The 22,899-nt window shown below is 41.4% G+C and overlaps 1 protein-coding gene and 1 pseudogene across 1 annotated transcript; one reads left to right on the forward strand and one right to left on the reverse strand.

The window, feature by feature from the left end:
* Positions 1–389: 389 nt before the first annotated feature.
* Positions 390–3,575, forward strand: LOC120551650 (extracellular calcium-sensing receptor). The gene is made up of 6 exons (XM_039789150.1): positions 390–508; positions 637–922; positions 1,019–1,843; positions 1,969–2,196; positions 2,327–2,450; positions 2,662–3,575. The coding sequence occupies exons 1-6, from the start codon at positions 390–392 to the stop codon at positions 3,573–3,575; spliced, it is 2,496 nt and encodes an 831-aa protein (XP_039645084.1).
* A 6,378-nt stretch (positions 3,576–9,953) lies between these two features.
* Positions 9,954–16,921, reverse strand: LOC120548722 (annotated as a pseudogene).
* Positions 16,922–22,899: the final 5,978 nt, after the last annotated feature.

The raw sequence follows: 22,899 nt of genomic DNA on the forward strand, positions 1-22,899 counted from the left end.
TGATTTAAACTGAGAAGATTGCTGGCATTTGACTACTGTATTATGTGTCAGTGAGTTCACCCAAAAGTACATTTTGTGGGGGTCTGATATTGTGTGTGCGTATATGCAAGATGGCGTGCATATTTTGTTTTCTGAATATGACAATCACCTTTTGCTATTGTACAAATATTACTCATCTAAGCTTGCTGTGCCCTATGGGAAATAAATCAACCTTTTATGAAGTGAGCAGGTCTCCCCTCATCAGGCGCAGTTGTTATAAGAGATGTGTCCTCACCTCTATCAAAAGATGCCAAGCAAACATGCATGAGCTGCAGATAGCTATTATCTTAACACTGTATGTCCTTTACCTGAACAGAGTTTCTGGCTGTGAACTGTTCAGTAGGTTTGACATGCCAAGTTTGTTCAAGCAGGGAGACATAATGATCGGGGGGATTTTTCCAGTTTTCAACAAAGAGATAAGTAGCACTTCTACATTCAAGAGCAAGCCACTTGGAGTGAAGTGTGAAGGGTAAGTTTTAATATATCTATCTTACTTCATACATGCTCATCTACTATTATCTTACTCACATGCCAATGTACAGCAGCAGCAGCAGCACTGTAATTTACAACCTGTTTCAATCACCAAAATCTTTTTAGATTTGACCTGAGAGCTTTTCGATGGACCCAAGTGATGATATTTGCAATTGAAGAAATCAACAAAGATCCTGCTCTCCTGTCTAATATATCTCTTGGCTATAGGATCCTTAACTCTTGTGCATCTCCTACAAATACTATACGTGCTGCACTAACACTGGCTAGTGGACCAGAGGAAATGGAACGGAATTCCCCTTGTCCTCCAGCTATATCTGCCCTCATAGCAGAGTCAGGATCATCTCAGTCTATAGCTGTGGCTGGAACTCTTGGACCATTTGGAGTGCCAATAGTAAGAGATTAAATGAGTGGTTTTATTGCATTAGAGTTTTGTGATATTCAAAGCTTTCGTAGTTTTTGTGACATTTTTGTGATGTTCTTTTTATAGGTAAGTTACTTCTCAACGTGTGTCTGCCTAAGTGACAGAGCTAAATACCCTACGTTTTTTCGGACAATCCCAAGTGACTACTTCCAGGCAAAAGCTTTGGCAGCACTGGTCAAACGTTTTGGTTGGCAGTGGATTGGGGCCATACAGTCAGACAATGACTATGGGCGAAGTGGTATCCTGGCTTTTACTGAGGAGGTTAAAAAGCTTGGGGTTTGTATTGCATTTGTCGGTACAATTCTACGTACATACACTATGGATAAAATTCTGGATGTTGTGGAAATGATCAACCAGTCGACTGTCAAAGTCATTCTTGCTTTTGTTCCAGAGGGTGACTTTTACCCTTTGATGAAAGAGGTTGTGAAACAGAATATTACAGGAATTCAGTGGATTGCCAGCGAGGCCTGGATAACAGCACTTCGACCCTCCACACCTGAAATCTACCAAGCTTTTGGTGGAACCCTAGGATTTGTAGTGCAGAAGATGGCTATTCCAAATCTAAAACCATTTCTTACAGGCATTAGCCCTTATACTGATCCAAGTGCAGCCTTTGTGAGGGATTTCTGGGAGATTATGGTCAGCTGTCAACCTGTTTTACCTGGGGAACACACAGGTACTGAGGCATCTAATAAAATATGCAAAGGCAATGAGACATTAATGAATTCCCAGGATGTGTTCTTCAATGTAACACAGCTCAGAGTGACCTATAATGTGTATAAAGCAGTTTATGCCATTGCACATGCCCTGCATCAGCTGGTATTTTGTCAGCCAGTTGGGGAAAAAACAATGAGGCCATGTTTGAATATATCAGAAATTCAGCCCAAAGAGGTGAGAAACAAACAATTAAAATCTACAATATATCCTGCAAATGAGCAATGAATGTATCTGTATGAATTATCTTGTCAATATGAACACGTAGAAATATCTAATAAATAATCTGCTCCTTTTCTCAGGTCACTGATCACCTACAAAAGGTGCATTTTAGGAATCAGTTTGGGGATGATGTATTTTTTGATGTCAATGGTGACTTTCCTGTTTCTTATGATATTATCAACTGGCAGCTGATAGATGGGCAAGTGCAACATGTCACACTGGGTAATTTTGCATCTGCTGCTAATGGTGATTATAAGCTCAGCATCCAGGAAGAAGAAATTGTGTGGAGGACAGGGAAAAGGGTATTTGTAAAGACTTTTTTGTCATGCACTCAGCTTAGACATTTTGAAGCATGGGATTTTGAAGCATATCTCCTGTTTGAAAAAATAAGATTATTCTAATATGGCTGGACTATTGTTACATTGTTGTTTTTCTCAGGTTCCGAAGTCGGTGTGCTCTAATATTTGTCCAGTAGGAACCAGGAAAGCTCAAATGAAGGGAAATCCCACCTGCTGTTTTGAATGTATCCAGTGTGCTGATGGAACTATAGCCAACTCAACAGGTATAAAAGCATGTATGCCATACCCAAACATACACAATCCAATATCATAGCATGTATTTATTCCTTGCATATATTTTATGTTAAAAATATTACTGTTACTGCACCATATTGAATTTTCTATTTAATAGCATTTTTTACTTAAGTATATTTTTATTTTCTGCAAATTTAACATCCAGACAAAGAACTGATTATTTCTGATCATGTTCAACAGGTGCAGCCGACTGCACACCATGTCCACAGGAATACTGGTCCAATGAGAAGAAAGACGAATGCATTCCTAAAACAATTGAGTTTCTGACATATCACGAGCCAATGGGAATAGCTATCACAGTTGTATCCCTGTTCGGGGCCTCCCTGTCCCTGGCCATGATGCTAGTCTTTATCCGCTACAGAGAGACTCCTGTGATAAAGGCCAGCAACTCTGAGCTGAGCTGTTTCCTGTTGTTTTCTCTTTTTTTGTGTTTTCTCTGTCCCCTCACTTTCATCGGCAGACCCACAATCTGGACATGCATGCTGCGCCACACAGCTTTCGGTGTGACATTTGCACTTTGTATTTCATGTGTCTTGGGAAAAACTATTGTTGTTGTTACAGCTTTCAAAGCCACATTTCCTGGCAACAAATTTGCAGGAAAGTTTGGTCCGGCACAGCAAAGGATGATAGTTTGCTCCTGCACTTTGATTCAGATGATAATATGTGTGTTGTGGCTTGAATTAAGCCCACCTTTCCCAGACATGGTTTTCAGATACAGCAATAAGAAGATTGTTTTAGAATGTAACACAGGCTCTGAGGCTGCTTTCTATGCAGTGCTGGGGTACATAGGGATCCTTGCAATACTGTGTTTGGTCCTGGCATTTCTAGCAAGAAAGTTACCTGATAACTTTAATGAAGCCAAATGTATCACCTTCAGCATGCTAATATTCTGTGCTGTCTGGATCACCTTTATCCCAGCGTACGTCAGCTCTCCTGGGAAGTTCACTGTAGCTGTGGAAATATTTGCAATTTTGTCTTCAGCATTTGGCTTATTAATTAGCATTTTTGTACCTAAATGTTACATAATATTGATCAAGCCAGAGAAAAATACCAAGAAGCATGTCATGGGAAAAACTTTGAACCCAAAAATATGATTTCTTAATTTTACACGATAATGCTACTGTTACTTATACCTACATACCTGCACATAACTAGTGCAGTGCCCATTGAAAATGTACCGGAATTGCCACTATTAGACATAGATGGGAGCAGGATGTAGGAGAGATCATACATGATGAAACTTGGGATGCAATATTAAAAAGAGTCCACAACTCCTCTATCTGTGCAAGGCACGGACTACTGCACTGTAAAATATTGCATCGGGCTCACTGGATCAAAGAGAAGTTATCAGAGAGATTCCCAGACATAAATCCAGCGTGCAACTGTTGTAAAATGACCCCATCCTCATATTTACACACATTTTGGAGCTGCTCCAAGCTGTCGACTTACTGGACTGTGATGTTTAAAACACTTTCGGAGGTCCTGGAGGTGTCTATAGCCCCCTGTCCCATCATAGCCCTTTTTGGAGTACCTTCTGTTGTCTACAGTTTGAACAACTCTCAGTGTGACTTTCTGGCTTTCTGTATGTTGCTTGCCCGCCGTCTAATCCTTCTGTAATGGGCAGATGCCATCCCTCCGTCCCACACACTATGGATCAGGAGTACTTTATTTTATATGAAATTGGAAAAAATAAGACATACACTTAGAGGTTCATCTGGCAAATTTTATGAGATCTGGCAACCTTTTTTGAGATATGTGGAAGACAAATCAGAGCTGCATGAAACAATCTAATTAGAACGACCGCTGGCTTCACTTTATTTAGGTGACAACCCGCCTGGATTTTACTCTGTATGTACTGTACTTTTTATTTTATTTTATTTATTTTTTGTTTGTTTATTTTTTGTTGTTTTTCTTTTCTTGTACTCTTTTTCTGTCATCATGTGTATATATGTCCTCTCTTACAACACATTTTTATTTACCTACTTCTTGGGGTGGGAACTGTGTTCTGAGTGTTTCTGTATGTATTTGTTCTGTTGTGAAAAAGGCTCAATAAACAAAAGTTAAAAAAAAGAGAAAGAAAATGTACCGGAACGTGCCGATTGCTTGGCCTTTGGTTTTGCTGCTTGCAGCTTTTTCAAGAACCGCTAATCCAAATAACTTTACACTCGACATTGCGCTTCCTTAGGTCCTGAGCAATACGCCTGCCATGACATAGTTGCGCCACCTAGCAATGCTAAAACCTACGCATTATTTGCCAACAGCTAGCTGTTTAGGATAACAAGTCCCCCAAACCATGCAACAAGGTTGTTTCCTACCCTGTAAAATGTCTGATAAAAGCGTTTCATAAAGTAGCCCCCCATAGCGGTGGCAGGAAATATGACCCACAGGATCATTTTCTGTCCTCAGTCCCCAGTCACAGATTTGTCAGGTTGAGGACAGTCTTGTTTAGTTCCAGACTATTTCTGGGAACCAAAGTGTTGATTCAGAAAGTTACATTGCTTATGCTGTTTTAGTTTGCTACATCTCCAGTCTCTCTCTGTTCTTGAATGTACTGTAACGAGCGACAGAGAGCGAGCTGTTATCAGCATGCTGTTTGTCAGTGTAACGATTACTGTTTGTCAGTGTAACGATTATTAATGGTTCCCTCACAATACACTACACTGTGTGTACATAATGCACTACCAATAAATATGTCATGTATAAACCTGTTTGAGTCGTGACTCACTCGGATCTTTAACCCGACTCTTTAAATTAACTCATGAGTCGTGAGTCTCTAGTATCATTAACTCGGATCTGTTGAGGCCTACTACAATTCAGTCTAAAATGATAACAGCGCCACACACAAACCTTTTGCAACGTTAGCTACTACTAGTCCTAGCCATCTTAGCTGCCAAAAGCTTTATAACTTACAATTTCGTAGGCAACAACAACTCCACCAGTCAAATCAAGCGACTGAGTGAGCAGAGACACAGTCCGGGACAGCTTGTAAGAACTTCCCGACCCACAGACTCAGAGCCGGAAACATTGCAAGCTCGCAGACCACTCGAGAACTCACGAGCCCTTGATGACCCGCGAGCTCCCGCCCGAGTGAGTCAGTCATGCAAATCAGTGGGCTACGTTATCATGAGTGGATCTGTAGCAGATGAGTGAGTCTAAGTCTCTCCTCGAGCTCAGGGTAAAGCAAATCCACAACAAAAGCCATTATTTCACTTCTGAACAATGTTCTGCATGTAGCCTAGCTAGGCCTACTGTAGGTTTGGTGTATAAATGTAGTATATTAAAATGCAATTAGGTCGAGCAGACAATTCGAAACATTGCAAGCTCGCCTCGGCTTGCCTATAGATCAATACCGACTCAAGTGACTCAAGTGACTCGCACAACCCGAATCATTTTAGTGAGTGACTCAGAATAACCCAAATCCTTAAAAGGAATCGAGTTTGCCAAGCCTAGTCACGTAGATCTTAAAAGCTTGCATTTGACACTGCAATTCCTTGGGTCCTCAGAAATACACCCACTAAGTGTGAAGTCGATTGGATAAACGTGGGCGAGAAAATCGAAGGACAGACAGACATAGGGCCCTATCTTGCACTCAGCGCAATTGCCTTTGTACACCGACGCATGTATCATTCCTATTTTGCACCCCACACAGAGCGGACTTTTCCCTCCACAGACGCACGTCGGTAAATTAGGGAATGTATTTGCGCTCCCGGGGGCGGTTCAGCGAAAAGAGGAGGCGTGTTCCGGCGCAAACGTTACCTGGTGCTATTTTGCAGTTTCAGAAAACAATTCCGCCACTGACCAGGAAAAACCTGGTCTAAAGTCAGTGGCGCTAGTCTAAAGTTAGTAGCGCGTTATTCAGATGCTATCTTAGGGACGAATGCTTGGCCATAATGTAGCGTGTGCACAACGCGCATACACTTCGCTCATCTACAGCAGTTCCCATTTTTGAAAACCATACATAATTGCAAAGAAAAATATTACTGAAAATGCGCTTCATGTGTTTGGATAGATCAGGAGGCATTTTACAGTACAATCCTCAAAAAGTCGCAGCATTCTTTGTGGCTTGTTGTGTTTTACACAACATTTCCATGAATCATGGATGTGTTGATGACATAAATGAGGAAATATTAGAGCACTTAAGGAGACGTGATGTTGAACTACGGTGGGATTGGACACTCCGGCGGAATCTGGTCCGGGAGTGGCAATGCGCGATGCGCTCCTGATGGACCGGGTGGACGGAGATGGAGTTGGGGGAGGAGGAAGGGGCACAACAGGTACAGGTGGTGCGTTTGGAGGCCCACGCTGCATGGCTGCAGCAATCCTCTCCAGACTTGAGGAGATGCGCCCGAGAGGCCGCAGCAACATTGCCACCCGGACAAGACAGGCATTTATTACTTTGCCGCATCCCGGACAGCTCCCGCTGGTGTGTGGAAGGCAAATCTGCCGTCATAATAGCAATCCGCCATGGAACAAGCGTGCGACTGCTCTTAAAGGGAATGTGAGATGACGCTCTGATTGGTTATTTTCACGTTACGCCCAAACCACACCTAGCTACTTCAGACCAACCCATTTAAGATTTGCGTCGCAAGACTCATTTATCCTGCCGGTATAACAGCAACAGCGCCCGAGATCCGCCCACAAAGCTACTTGCGTTTTGCGTTTCACACTTGCGTTTCAGATCGTTAAACTAGGGCCCATACAGAGACTTCTTCCATTTTAGTTAGATGTACTGCAGAAGTAGTAGAATATGAGTAAATCAAGATTTAGCATTTCATATTATACAGTTTTCATCAATAAGTGCAATATTTAATTAATACATTTTCTTTACATAATTTGACAGTAAAGATGCACAAGGTGTACTGTAGGTGAATACCATGGATGGAAATGATTATTTGATATGTATTAATTATCACTGAATGCATAATTTACCAGTAATTGATGACTGACCATTTTGTATTGCATATTCATTGACTCATTGTAATTTTAGTTAACAAATCATTAAAATATGTAAAATGATGCATTGTTTATTATTTAATGAAAGAGGATTTTCACTGTGTGTATGTTAGACCGAAGGGCCCGAAGGGCTGCAGCCTCTGCCGTGAAAGAGGCAAAGCAGCGGGTGTGGGAGAAGTTCGGAGAAGACATGGAGAAGGACTTTCGGTCGGCACCAAAGTGCTTCTGGAAAACTGTTCGCCACCTCAGGAGGGGGAAGCGGGGAACCATCCAAGCTGTGTACAGTAAGGATGGGACACTGTTGACCTCAACTGAGGAGGTAATAGGGCGGTGGAAGGAGCACTTTGAGGAACTCCTGAATCCGACTAATACGCCCTCTATGTTAGAGGCAGAGCCCGAGGATGACGGGGGATTGTCGTCGATTTCCCGGGCGGAAGTCACTGATGTAGTCAAACAACTCCACAGTGGCAAAGCCCCGGGAATTGATGAGATCCGTCCCAAAATGCTCAAGGCTCTTGGTGTGGAGGGGCTGTCCTGGTTGACACGTCTCTTCAACATTGCGTGGAAGTCTGGAACAGTGCCAAAGGAGTGGCAGACCGGGGTGGTGGTCCCCTTTTTTTAAAGGGGGACCAGAGGGTGTGTGCCACTACGGGGTATCACACTTCTCAGCCTCCCTGGTAAAGTCTACTCCAAGGTGCTGGAAAGGAGGGTTCGGCCGATAGTCGAACCTCAGGTTGAGGAGGAACAATGCGGATTCCGTCCTGGTCGTGGAACAACGGACCAGCTCTTCACTCCCGCAGGATCCTGGAGGGAGCCTGGGAGTATGCCCAACCGGTCTACATGTGTTTTGTGGATTTGGAGAAGGCGTATGACCGGGTCCCCGGGAGATACTGTGGGAGGTGCTGCGGGAGTATGGGGTGAGGGGTCTCTACTCCAGGGCCATCCAATCTCTGTATGACCAAAGTGAGAGCTGTGTCCGGGTTCTCGGCAGTAAGTCGGACTCGTTTCAGGTGAGGGTTGGCCTCCGCCAGGGCTGCGCTTTGTCACCAATCCTGTTTGTAATATTTATGGACAGGATATCGAGGCGTAGTCGGGTGGGGAGGGGTTGCAGTTCGGTGGGCTGGGGATCTCATCGCCTGCTCTTTGCAGATGATGTGGTCCTGATGGCATCATCGGCCTGTGACCTTCAGCACTCACTGGATCGGTTTGCAGCCGAATGTGAAGCGGTTGGGATGAGGATCAGCACCTCTAAATCTGAGGCCATGGTTCTCAGCAGGAAACCAATGGAATGCCTTCTCCAGGTAGGGAATGAGACCTTACCCCAAGTGAAGGAGTTCAAGTACCTTGGGGTTTTGTTCGCGAGTGAGGGGACAATGGAGCGGGAGATTGGTCGGAGAATTGGCGCAGCGGGTGCGGTATTACATTCCATCTATCGCACCGTTGTGACGAAAAGAGAGCTGAGCCAGAAGGCAAAGCTCTCGATCTACCGGTCAGTTTTCTTTCCTACCCTCACCTATGGTCATGAAGGCTGGGTCATGACCGAAAGAACAAGATCCAGGGTACAAGCGGCCGAAATGGGTTTCCTCAGGAGGGTGGCTGGCGTCTCCCTTAGAGATAGGGTGAGAAGCTCAGTCATCCGTGAGGAGCCGCGTAGAGCCGCTGCTCGCTTGCGTTGAAAGGAGCCAGTTGAGGTGGTTCGGGCATCTGGTAAGGATGCCCCCTGGGCGCCTCCCCTAAGGAGGTGTTCCAGGCACGTCCAGCTGGGAGGAGGCCTCGGGGAAGACCCAGGACTAGGTGGAGGGATTATATCTCCAAACTGGCCTGGGAACGCCTCGGGATCCCCCAGTCGGAGCTGGTTAATGTTGCTCGGGAAAGGGAAGTTTGGGGTCCCCTGCTGGAGCTGCTCCCCCCGCGACCCGACACCGGATAAGCGGACGAAGATGGATGGATGGATGGATGTTAGACTGTGTATAACTAATGTGTTACAATAAAGGGAAATATTTGTGTGATAAGAATATGAATTCCTCATATTTGGGGACACACTTTAGTTATTAATTCTAACATGCATAAAACTGTTTAATAATTCACAATTTAGTAACATACAGTAGTACAAACATCTGGCTCTGATAGCAAATGTAATTTATTTCCATACCTAATTTGATTTCATTTAAACATTGTAACTAATACAAATAAAACAAATAATAATAATAATAATAATAATAATAATAATAATAATAATAATAATACATAAAAGATAAAAGATAACTGTTAACAATGGATGGGATTTGCTCCCCTTTATCTAACATTCAATTTAATAAAGTATTGGGTGTACTAATCTCTGGATGACAAGACATGTGGTACTTGCATTGGGGCAACTAGCATTGACACAACAGTATTTCAAAAAACATTTGCTTTATTGGATTTGCAGCATTATTCTATATCAACACAGACATATGTGATTGCAATTGCTTCCTCATACATGTTAATTATTCAGCAAAACATGTAATGTCCTGTCATTTTCATCTTTGAATCAAGTTTTTCTTGCTGTTTTTTTCTGGTTTCATAATTATGACATAGCACTTTGGAGCAAAAATGCAAAACAGGAGACCAAAAGCTGAGGCTAAAATAGCAAAAATATGGACAGCCACTGTATATTTCCCAGCTGTGCTCACATAAACTGGAATGAAAGTAATCCACACTGCAAAGAATATCAGCATGCTAAAGGTGATGAACTTTGCCTCATTGAAATTATCAGGCAGCTTCCGAGCCAAAAATGCCATTAGGAAGCACATGCAGGCCAAGATGCCGATGTATCCAAGAACGCACCAGAAGCCAACCTCTGAACCAGTAACGCACTCAATGATGATGGTAACACTGTAATCTGTGTTGTTGTTGGCATGAGGTGGACTGGTAAGCAGCCAGATAACACAGATTATTACCTGAGCGGAGGGAAAAACAGGATGTTCATTTTAAAGGGTGATAGAATGCAAAACCGATTTTACCCTGTCATAGTTGAATAACGACAGTTTGGTGGGTAAATAGGACATACATAGAAGCTCAAAATCCCACTGACACCCCTTTACTATGAAAATCTCATATTTTGAAACTGCCTCTGAAAACGGGCGAATCCCAACAAAGCTGAGTTGCTTACGCAAGCGTCTCAAAATCCGGAACCTTAAGAGAACAGTCGCCCCCAATATTTACATAGGCTACACAACTGACCTGAGATCAGGTAGTTTTCTGAATCTAGCTAGGTCACGCAGATCTCTGCTATTCCATTACAAAATTCACTTCTGAAACTTTTTATGCGGAAATCAACCATATAAAGCTCGAATATGGGCCGCTTATTCGAAAATGGATGGCTAATTGCAATTTTCTCCGACTGTGTGTCGGAGTTTATTGCCGGTGTTGGTGCTGCCTGGGTTGCTAACGCTTCCCCTGGAGCAGTGTCAGGGAGCTTGTTACGCGCGCAATCTTTTACCGCAGCCCGCAGGTTCCAGTTAATCTTATAATGGGTATGTGTGTTGAGTTATTTAAACAAACAATCGGAAAATAAACGCCTCTTGTCCGCGAGTCTCATTGATAGAGCCGGTGAGATGGAGTCCATCAATGAGAGCTAGCTAGCCTCCTCCTAACTCTGACATTCACAAAAATACATTCAATTGAAATCGGAAATCGGACAAGTGTTAGCTAAGCTTTGTAAGCCCTTGAGGAACCTGTAATATTCATGCCGTTGACGAAATTCAAACTGTAAATATACTTTAGTTATTGCGAAAGTGAGCAAGCTGCGGTATTTCCCCATTGTAATGAATGGGACATATAGCAAGCAGCTGTTCGTCCTACAAAGACGCCTTGCGTTCATAAAAATGCCTTAAAATCAAATCGGACACAACGGTTAGCTTTATAAGACATTGGGGAATGATGTTGTATAAGTGGCGTGACGAAATTCAAACTGTAAATATAATTTAGTTATGGCGACAATGTAGCTAGCTAGCTGCGGTATTTCCCCATTGTAATGAATGGGACATATAGCAAGCAGCTGCTCGTCCTACAAAGACTCCTCGCGTTCATCAAAAATGCCTTAAAATCAAATCGGACACAACGGTTAGCTTTATAAGACATTGGGGAATGAGTTGTATAAGTGGCGTGGACGAAATTCAAACAGTAAATATAATTTAGTTATGGCGAAAGTGTAGCTAGCTAGCCGGTATTTCCCCATTGTAATGAATGGGACATATAGCAAGCAGCTGCTTGTCCTTACAAAGAGCCTCGCCTATAAAAATGCCTTAAAATCAAATCGGACACAACGGTTAGCTTTATAAGACATTGGGGAATGTGTTGTATAAGTGGCGTGAGCAATTCAAACAGTAAATATAATTTAGTTATGGCGAAAGTGAGCTAGCTAGTCGCGGGTATTTTCCCATTGTAATGAATGGGACATATAGCAAGCAGCTGCTTGTCCTACAAAGACGCCTGCGTTCATAAAAATGCCTTAAAATCAAATCGGACACAACGGTTAGCTTTATAAGAAATTGGGACATTCAAAACCGTAAATGTATTATTTATAGATATAGTTATGCCGGCGGGAGCCGCGGGCCCGTATGCAGTATCCACAAAGGGTGACTTTGCCCTGGGTATGGAGCCCAGCAGTGTGCCGCTTTCGTCAGACTGTGTGGAGCTCCTAAAGTCCGCACACGTCTTACCAAATTTGCAATTAGCCATAAATTTTTGTAAAACGGCCCATATTTGAGCTTTATATAGTTGATTTCTACGCAAAAGTCTCAGAAGTGAATTTGGTAATGAAACATTGCAGTGTCTGGAATATGAGATTCTGTCGCTTCTCTAATGTATGTGTATTGGGGATTCGCTCAACCAATCAGCGCGCGTCTCTAATGTCTGCGTATGGCAAGTCGCTCAACCAATCACCGCGCAGCTCATCTAAATATTCATGACCATACCATATTTGGAAGTAAAGCTCTTCCTTCTAACAAATAGGGCCAAAACACAGGGATGCATAAGGGCCAGTAAAATATCAACCAGGCCATTTTCACCCCAACCAATGTTACATACCCCATTAGGAGACCATAAGGAACAGTGTGAAATACCCTATATAATCATTCTATCACCCCTTTAAATCAACACATTTGAAAAGATATGTATAGAGTTGACTTGTGGAAAGTGTTTTTACCTGAACAGCTGTTCCTAAAAGCACACTTGCTCTCTGCTGGTTGGGTCCAAACCACTTCATGACCTTACTTCCTGGCAGTGTGGACCTGAAAGCCATTAGGACCACAACTGTCTTGGCCAGGAGGCACGAAATGCATAGGGCAAAACTGATCCCAAATGCTGGGTACCTGATACGGCAAAGCCAGTCTGAAGGCTCACCAATGAACAGCAGGCCAACAAGGAAGCAGACAGCAAGAAACACCAAGAGAAGGAAGCTCAATTCCATGTTGTTGGCCCGAACCAGTGGCGTGTCTTTGTATGTGAAGAAGATGGCAAGGATGGAGAGGGAAAAACAAGCTCCGAGGACAGATACAACACACAGCACAATACCCATTAACTCATGGTAAGACAGGAACTCAATAGTCTTTGGGATGCAGAGATCTCTGACTTTATTGGGCCATGTGTTCTCTGAGCAACGTGAGCACTCTAAAGAATCTGGAGATGGGAAGAGAAATCTTTAGTTTAGAAAAGCCACAATTAGATACAAGCAGATCAAGAGAAAGAATGATTAAAGCCATAACACAACACACCAGTCGTGTTACTAACTTCTCCCTCAGCACAGGGGACACAGTCAAAACAGCAGATGGGTTCCCCCTTTCTCCTGGCGATGCGGGAACCTGGAGGACAACTGTCACTGCATACAGACCGGGAAGCCTGTGAGGCAAAGTTCAGCTACTCAGAAAGACACTGATTTGAATAATGTTAGACAGTGTCTCTGCTTTGTTATGCAATACTGGTCTCTGCAGACAATATTTCAGATACACATTAAAAGGGGTGATCACTTTAGCTAGACATTCACATTACAATAACATCATAGTTATACTTCACTGCAAGTTGTTATCACAATCAATATTGGGTTATTAGTGGGGTTTATGTTTGGAACATTCACATAGAATTGATGTCAGCATAAATAGGTTATATTTGAAGGTTACATTTTTTGTTTGTTTAACAAAAAATTATTTTGCACAATAATGAGAACAAATTAGCTGATGTGTTGATCAACAGTTCATACAAGAGCCTAAGAGGTGAACATGGTCTCAAGCCTGTTTGTAGAGAACACACCTGCTTCCCAACAGGCCACTGAATCACTGAGTCATTTATGACCAGGCTGCGTCCTGGGGATGAGGCGTCGTCATAAAAACCTACTTTTACCAAATGTAGTGAGCCATCAGGCATCCTTTGCCAGTTCATGAGATCATAATAAGCAATGGGGTCACCGTTTTGATCAAAGATGACTTTCTCCTCCAGTGAAGAAAAATGTGCACGCTTCATGTAGTGGATTAGCTGAGGGAGCAAGGGAAATAGGTTATCTAAACACAAACATTGGTGCACTTGACTTCGTTCTCATCCTTTATTATTTTTTTACTTAGCTACAATTAGTCTCACCTGCCAAGGTTTAACATTCTTTGGGTCTGCACAGGTGCCATTAGGTAAAGGCCCCTGTCCGACTATGCAGTTACTCATATCTTGCAAAGCATGGGCCACCAAATACACAGCCTTGTAGACATTATATGACACTCTTAGCTGTGTCACATCAGAATAAGCAGAGTAAACATCATTTAAATCCTCAGTCCCTTTACATGGCAATCTGTCGAGGTAATTGTCGCCCCCGTGAGAGTGGCTGTTCACTGACCCGTTCAGTCGGCAGTTAAACATCTCTTCCCAAAATTCTGCCAAGAAAGCTGATTTATGAATACTGGACGGTCTGAGACTCGTGAGGTGTTGTTTCAGCCCTGGAATCACATCAGCTCGCCGGATGGCAAATCCTAGTGTTCCTGTCAGCAGATCTCCAAACTCTTCCCAGAGTGATTTGGCAGTCGACCAAGCCTCACTAGCTATCCACTGCAGGCCGGTTATATTCCGATGTCGGATCGCTCTTAGAATGTAATTCATCTCTGACTCACTACAGAAGTTAATGATGACTTTTGGAGAAGCCATCTAAACAGTTAAAATATATGTATAGTTAATATTTAATACAAGAACTTTCATTAAGCGATGCTGCATTGGATCTCTTCATATTTATATGAATAAGATTGACATTCAAGCACCTATAATATTATATATAATACGGACAGTAAATGAACCAGCCAAAATAAATTTGAGCAAAAATAAATAAATGAAATAACAGGAACATGTTACATGGCAATTTAGTTCAATATATCAGCTTGAATAGGTTCAAAAGAAGTTGAGAAACTGTGTCAGAAAAGAGTTGAATTAACTATGATTTTTTGTCAGGACAAAGTTTGTAGCATTGCAACACTAAGCTTGGTTAGGTTTAATGAAACAAACTTTGAGATTTAGGGTTATGGCAGTAAATATTCAATCACATTTCTAATTATTGTAATGGGATTGACACAAAGAGCAATTTAACTACAAAGATGTAACTGAAAGGGTTACATAAATGTTCATGAGTATATATTTTTTGTCTGGTTAAAGAAACCCAAACTTAATTGAGTCTCCCAACTATACCCTATGCTCTTGACTAAGCAGTATCACATTACAGCACCACAAACTAGGGCCTCAAATGACTTAACATCGATCTAATGACTTAACAATGAAAACATAAGTTTTAGAAAGCTAGTATTTGTTGCAGGTGTTTATGCTATTTTGTCTTTTAGATGTTTTGTCCACTTGTCTGTATGTATGGAAACTTTGTATTGACCCATAGTTACCTGAATAACATCCAGAAGCTCATCTAGAGCCTGCTGACTCAGGACTATAGGGTAGACGTGGGTGTAGGCAGCACACACACCATACTGCACTGACTCCTGCAGGAAGAGCTGGATGGCAAAGCGAGCATAATCAGATTCCATGCCAATGACTCCCACCCAAGTCCAGCCAAAATATCTAACCAGCTGGGCCAAGGCTCTGATCTGGAAAGTGTCACTGGGCATGGTGCGCATGAAAGTGGGGAAATCCCTTTGGTTACTCAGACAGCTGCAGGATGCAAAATAGCTCACCTGTTATTATAGAAAACAACAATTAACCTTCTGCACACTTTGGCTCACTGAAAATCCTGTTGAACAAGAATCAAATTTCACCACACAATACCAACGTCTCAACAAGCACTAGGTATTGCAGTTTTCTCTGTATTAAGCAACTTAACCACTCAACTGTAAAAAGGGAAGATGAGTTTAAAAAATAGACATGTTCTATACATTTTGTCATTGTTTACACTATCAGCATAATACTGCATTACAAAGGAAGCAATGTATACTTGAATATCTGATCAACAGCAAGACATGTTATCCTTCTCCAATGAAAACCATGCTCTGCCAAATTTGGAATGTTTCACTTGAATTAAATGATAAAGTGTAAATTCAACATGTTACAATATCTGAAAAATGCATGATCTGAAAGATGAAATGGGGCTGCAAAGTGGACATTTTAGAGAAGCATGGTTTAACCAGTACAGCAATGATTTATAATGGTATAGTACTTGATGAATATAAAACAAACATAAAAGGCATGGCAAAAACAGAAAAATTATTAACACTATCACAACAAAAGTTCACAGACTATAAGGCGGTCTCACCAGGGGTATATGGAAAGAACCCAGGCTTCTTAGCAGAGCCATAGACAAGCCAGAAGCAGCATCTCCTATGATTACTGGGGACACAGTACTTTGTACGGCAGCACAACCTAAATTAGAAATATCATTCCTTTCTTGACCTTTGCTTTTGTTCACTCTCTCGGCTGTGGTGCCTATCTCTGGCTGGCCGTTCACCAACAGCAAAGCTGCTCTTTGTGACACAGAAATGTCATTACAGCTGTCACGGATGTGGAAACCCAGCTTGAGCTGTGGCAGGAGGTCACTGCGCTGGTTGATTTCTTTGATTGCAAAAGTCATAGTCTGCATCCAGCGCAAGGCACGAGAGCTGAAACTGTACAAAAGTGAAAAGCAGTTCATCACACAGCACAAATATATGTGTATATTAAAATACACATATACATGCATAAATAAATAATAAACACAAATCCAATTATATAAAATAAAAATATAATTTTTAACACAAGCCAACTAATAAAAACTACTATCAAATTCAGTCAAATATTCACTCACTACTTATGCATATTAGCTGTTGGTTTTGTTTTGTATGTTGGAATAGAAGACACAGGGCTGTAGTGTAAAGGGAATAAGCCCCCTATAACTACATCTCCATCTTCGTACAGACTATTATTCTCCTCTTCCCCCAAGAAAACAGATTTTAGTAAAACAAAGAGAAAGTAACATAAGAAGCTTTGCAGCCTGCATTGCCATAGCTGGTCCAGGTTTGAAGGAAAGCTCCAGCTAAATATTAACTCCTGAATACTCAAGCTTCCCTTTCATCCACATACACATTATGATATTTAAGGATGCAGCTGATTTTGATAAGGTAGTTTGGACACATAATTCAGAGGGGATTGCCCAGATACAGTAGCTGTGACATAATCACACATTTTGTTCCTGGGGTGGGGTGACTATACAGTGGCCTAATGAAAAAACATGTATCTTCATAGGTAATTCTTTAGTTGTTGGATTGTCTCCTATAGAGAGCCGAAGTCACGCCCCTTCCGGTGGACCTTATGGGACCTTAATTCAGAAACAATATGAACGGTAGTGAATGGGGAGAGGAAAATTATTTTTTGATCCCGTTTGAATTGAGCCATGGATTACAAATATGATGTTCATCAATTTAAAAGATAAAGTTTCAGCCGAACAAAGTCTCAGTTAGCCGGAAGTTTGTCATATGACCACTTAGTTTTGTGTGAAACCGCTCAGTGAACTTCATCTCTCGTCTTACACAATTTACGTCACCTAGCTTCATGCTCAACTTGCTCGCTAGCTAGCTAGCTAAGCTCTGTTCCAAAACACATGTAACGTTATCTTACCTGATGTGTTTTATCCAGTGAAGTGTTTTCAGCAGATAAGCAAAAGAACAGGCGAGATCCGCTGCTCATTTGAGTAACGTTCCATCCCTGGTATGCTACACAGAGACATCGTAGCTTCAGCGAGACGTCATCCATGCGACTTTGAAGTGTGTAGTCTTTCTAATTATGTATTTTCACAGTCTTATACACAGACTTTCTTCGGTTGAAAAATTACGTCATCATATTTGTAATCCATGGCTCAATTCAAACGGGATAAAAAAATTATTATTATCTATCATTGACTCTCGTTCATATTTTTTCGAAAGATAGGTCCCATTGGCTGGCAGTAGAAGGGCGTGACTTCGGCTCTCTATTGATATATAATTTTCGTGTCTGTTTTTTGTTTAGTTTATTTCATCGTCTGTATTCAAGTCGTACAGTATATAGTTGTGATATTGTAATGAGGTACTCATTTGTACTGTAATATTTCTTTAAACAAAGTCAACTGGCCAACAGGGCCGTGTAGCAAAATCAGCACGTGCATTTTTTGTAATCCATTACTGTCAACGCTGGATGTGTTCAATCATAACACTGCTGTGTGGTCACACGTGGTTTGACAATGCTAAAAGCCGAATAAAGCACATGCAAATGGACTGCAGAAGATTCTCAATATGATTTTTAAAAAGCAAACGCCTTTGTAGATTGTTAATTGACTACACTAAGGTAGAACAAAGCTATTGCACTTTGGCTATGCAGTGCTCTTTTAATCTTCTGATGAAGCAATGTGCATAGTGGTTGTGTAGTTCTCTTTTAATTTTTTTATTTTGTTGGAGCTGGTGACACAGTTTAGAAATTAGTAGCTACACTATCCAAAGAGATGAAAGTGCTAAAAAATGTGAGACGAAGAGTTCAGTTAAGCAAGTTTACTTTACAGTCCAGCTTAAGTTACAACTAGGGTTGGGTACCGAAACTCGGTTCCAATAGGGAACCGGTGCCGACGTAAACGGTAGTAACGAGACCGAATAAGAACGAAAGTTTCGGTGCCTCATTTCGGTGCTTGACTTTACACTACACCTGACAGCATGTAACGTTAGCCTACCTTTAGCTAGCAGCTGGATTAAACACCGGTAAAATGCTGACAGCTAACGTTAAACAGTGTAAAGTGTGACTGTATTTCACTGTGGAGGACTTCAACAGCGGGATGTAACATTCTGCACTGCAGCGCAGCAGCAGTTGTTGTCGGAATTCATAGATATACAGTATGTTTATATGGTCGGAATTAAACAACACAGACGGTGCGTTCACTTGCTGCTGCCGTTGTCGGAATTAAACAACACAGACGGTGCGTTCACACGCAGCTGCCGTTGTCGGAATTAAACAACACAGACGGTGCGTTCACTTGCAGCTGCCATTGTCGGAATTAAACAACACAGACGGTGCATTCACTTGCAGCTGCCATTGTCGGAATTAAACAACACAGATGGTGCATTCACTTAAAACAGGTAGCCTCGTGGTGCATTCACAGTAATTATAAAATACCCTTTTCCCATCTGGGGTTCAACAGCAATATACTGGTGAAATAAGTTATTGTTATTACATTATTATTAAATCTTTAATTTTGACCATGGCCTTAGCAATAAACAAGTCAATGACTGTTGGTTACTACCCTTATTTTTTTTCTTATTTTTTTTTTTTTTTAACTTTATTGAAAAGTACCGGTTCAGGCACCGTTTAGGCACCGGCACCGTTTTAAAAGTATCGATTTAGCACCGGAATCGAAAAAAAAACAAATGATACCCAACCCTAGTTACAACACACAAAATCCTCATCTCTTATCCTCTTTCCTTGAAGGCGTTCCTCTCCTCTCTCCGGGCAGTTTTTTCCCCGCTCTCACACACATACAATATACAACGCATTCGCCAAAACTCATATCAGTCCCTCCAGAAAAACGTGATTATGCGATTGCATAATTCAATGCATAATCAGCCAAAGTCCGCATATTTATGCGGGGGCCGCATTTTTTCAAATACGGCCCACTTTCGCCGCATAAATTGCCGATTTACGCACAAAATATGCGGGGCTCGCATGATTTCATAATCCCCACATTTTTGTTGCAAAAAAAGTCACATATATCTTAGCAGAAAGTTGAAAAATGTGGCGTTTACTTCACACAAGAGCAGCCATTTTCCCCTGTTGCCATGGGAACGTTAGGAAGTGACGTAATTACGCGACGTGTACTTCATCGAAAAGCAGGGTGTTGGAGGTTGAATTTAACATGTACTTTGAGTCTCTTAAGTTGGTATCAGAAAGCTATCTTAATATCTGATGTCTACTCAAATTTTTTTAAGTGCTCCTGCTGTCTATATTATCAACGATTTTTGAAAGTCTGTCTCTTTTGTATCTTTTATTTCCCTCTGTTTAGACTATTACTTTTATTTTTACTTTCATATTATATTATTTGTATATACTTTTGTATCTTATTTGTTTATGCATTGCGATGACTATTTTTTTTAAACAAAGTTTAAAAAAAAAAGCAGGGTGTTGGGGAATAACTTTTTTTTCTGTTTTTCATCAAACCGCAGTTTTTGCAAGTTCCCGCAATTTTTGACATCCTTGGATACGTACAGTACAGGCCAAAAGTTTGGACACACCTTCTCAATCAATGCGTTTTCTTTATTTTCATGACTATTTACATTGTAGATTCTCACTGAAGGCATCAAAACTATGAATGAACACATATGGAATTATGTACTTAACAAAAAAGTGTGAAATAACTGAAAACATGTCTTATATTTTAGTTTCTTCAAAGTAGCCACCCTGTGCTCTGATTACTGCTTTGCACACTCTTGGCATTGTCTTGATGAGCTTCAAGAGGTAGTCACCTGAAATGGTTTTCCAACAGTCTTGAAGGAGTTCCCAGAGATGCTTAGCACTTGTTGGCCCTTTTGCCTTCACTCTGCGGTCCAGCTCACCCCAAACCAGCTCGATTGAGTTCAGGTCCGGTGACTGTGGAGGCCAGGTCATCTGGCGCAGCACTCCATCACTCTCCTTCTTGGTCAAATAGCCCTTACACAGCCTGGAGGTGTGTTTGGGGTCATTGTCCTGTTGAAAAATAAATGATGGTCCAACTAAACGCAAACCGGATGGGATGGCTTGTCGCTGCAGGATGCTGTGGTAGCCATGCTGGTTCAGTATGCCTTCAATTTTGAATAAATCCCAAACAGTGTCACCAGCAAAGCACCTGTGAAGTGAAAACCATTTCAGGTGACTACCTCATGAAGCTCATTGAGAGAACACCAAGGGTTTGCAGCGCTATCAAAAAAGCAAAGGGTGGCTACTTTGAGGAATCTAAAATATAAGGCTTTCAGTTATTTCACACTTTTTTGTTAAGTACATAATTCCATATGTGTTCATTCATAGTTTTGATGCCTTCAGTGAGAATCTACAATGTAAATAGTCATGAAAATAAAGAAAACGCATTGAATGAGAAGGTGTGTCCAAACTTTTGGCCTGTACTGTACATGTACACAAAATTATATAGTACACACAGAAGCACACATACCAATAGCCACACACACACACACACACACACACACACACACACACACACACACACACACACACACACACACACACACACACACACACACATACACACACAGTTCTGTTTTACTAACGGTGTGGCCAATGATCTAACCATTCCTTATAAAGCCTGTCTGGTGCCACTTATTCTAAGCTGTAGGATGAGAACACACACAATATTATAATGAAGTGAAGCTTACACACTCACATTCCTTTTACTCATATCGTGCGCTTGCGACTTACAATGACTTACAAAGATACATAACAGCTACAAGTGTATGCACTACAGGATTTACCCTATTATAGCCTACTTTATCAACAGGAATAGATAGGTAAAACTGCAAACAACCACAAATAGTCTATAAACAAAGCATCGGGCTGTCTTAAGAGATTTCACGTGAACAACGGTTAAAGTTACTCAGGCTACCGAAGAATACCATAATTCCTCCGTTCAACTAGACCTTAGCAACGCACCCCAGCTTCCATTCCTTAACAAACAGCCAAGTATATCGGCTCTTCCAGTCTCTCCACTGCTGGCTGTTCCAATTTAACGGGAGAGAGGAGCAAGAGGGGGTAGGATCATCTTCAGCCAGAGAGGACATTATTTCTTCAGCTTCTCCTTGCGTTGTCACCCCGGGGGGAGGTGTGCTAACTAACAGGGCTTGCAACAGGTGAATTAGTCATGCTATTAACGTCATCGCTACACAATTTCTTAGCAAAACCAAAATGAATTAAACTGCATTGTTTTCTTTTCGCCATGGCTATATGATGCTTAGCCTAATGCAGAAAGGATTTCAAGGACTTTGCGCGCCAATTAATGGCCTCCTATATTTTTTCTACGAATCTTTGAGTTAACATGCACTAAACATGAGTTATAATATAAATATTTCAACCCCTGAATACTCAAGCTGCCCTTTCATACACATTATATTTAAGGATGTAGCGGATTTATACTGTAGTTAGGACACATACATCAGAAGGGGACTGCCCAGATACAGTGACATCATTACACCTTTGGTTCCTGGGGTGGGGTGAATATACAATAGCCTAATTAAAAAAAAACAAATCTTCATATTTAACTCCTCATTTGTTGAAAAATGAATTGCTCTCCTATGGATATATGCTTCACTTTTCTGTTTTTTGTTGAATTTCTTTTAGTAGTCTGCATTTAAAGCTTAATTTATTTCATGTTAACGAACGTCCGTTATATTCAAGACATTGCAAATGAGTTGATGCTAGAAGTTACAGTGGGGCAAAAAAGTATTTAGTCAACCACCAATTGTGCAAGTTCTCCCACTTAAAAAGATGAGAGAGGCCTGTAATTTTCATCATAGATACACTTCAACTATGAGAGACAAAATGAGAAAAAAAAATCCAGAAAATTACATTGTAGGATTTTTAATGTATTAATTGGTAAATTCCTCGGTAAAATAAGTATTTGGTCACCTACAAACAAGCAAGATTTCTGGCTCTGACAGACCTGTAACTTCTTCTTTAAGAGGCTCCTCTGTCCTACACTCATTACCTTTATTAATAGCACCTGTTTGAACTTGTTATCAGTATAAAAGACACCTGTCCACAACCTCAAACAGTCCCACTCCAAACTCCACTATGGCCAAGACCAAAGAACTGTCAAAGGACATAAGAAACAAAATTGTAGACCTGCACCAGGCTGGGAAGACTGAATCTGCAATAGGTAAGCAGCTTGGTGTGAAGAAATCAACTGTGGGAGAAATTATTAGACAATGGAAGACATACAAGACCACTGATAATCTCCCTCGATCTGGGGCTCCACGCAAGATCTCA

The sequence above is a fragment of the Perca fluviatilis genome, chromosome 2 (genome assembly GCF_010015445.1).
Source record: "Perca fluviatilis chromosome 2, GENO_Pfluv_1.0, whole genome shotgun sequence".
Classification (NCBI taxonomy): domain Eukaryota; kingdom Metazoa; phylum Chordata; class Actinopteri; order Perciformes; family Percidae; genus Perca; species Perca fluviatilis.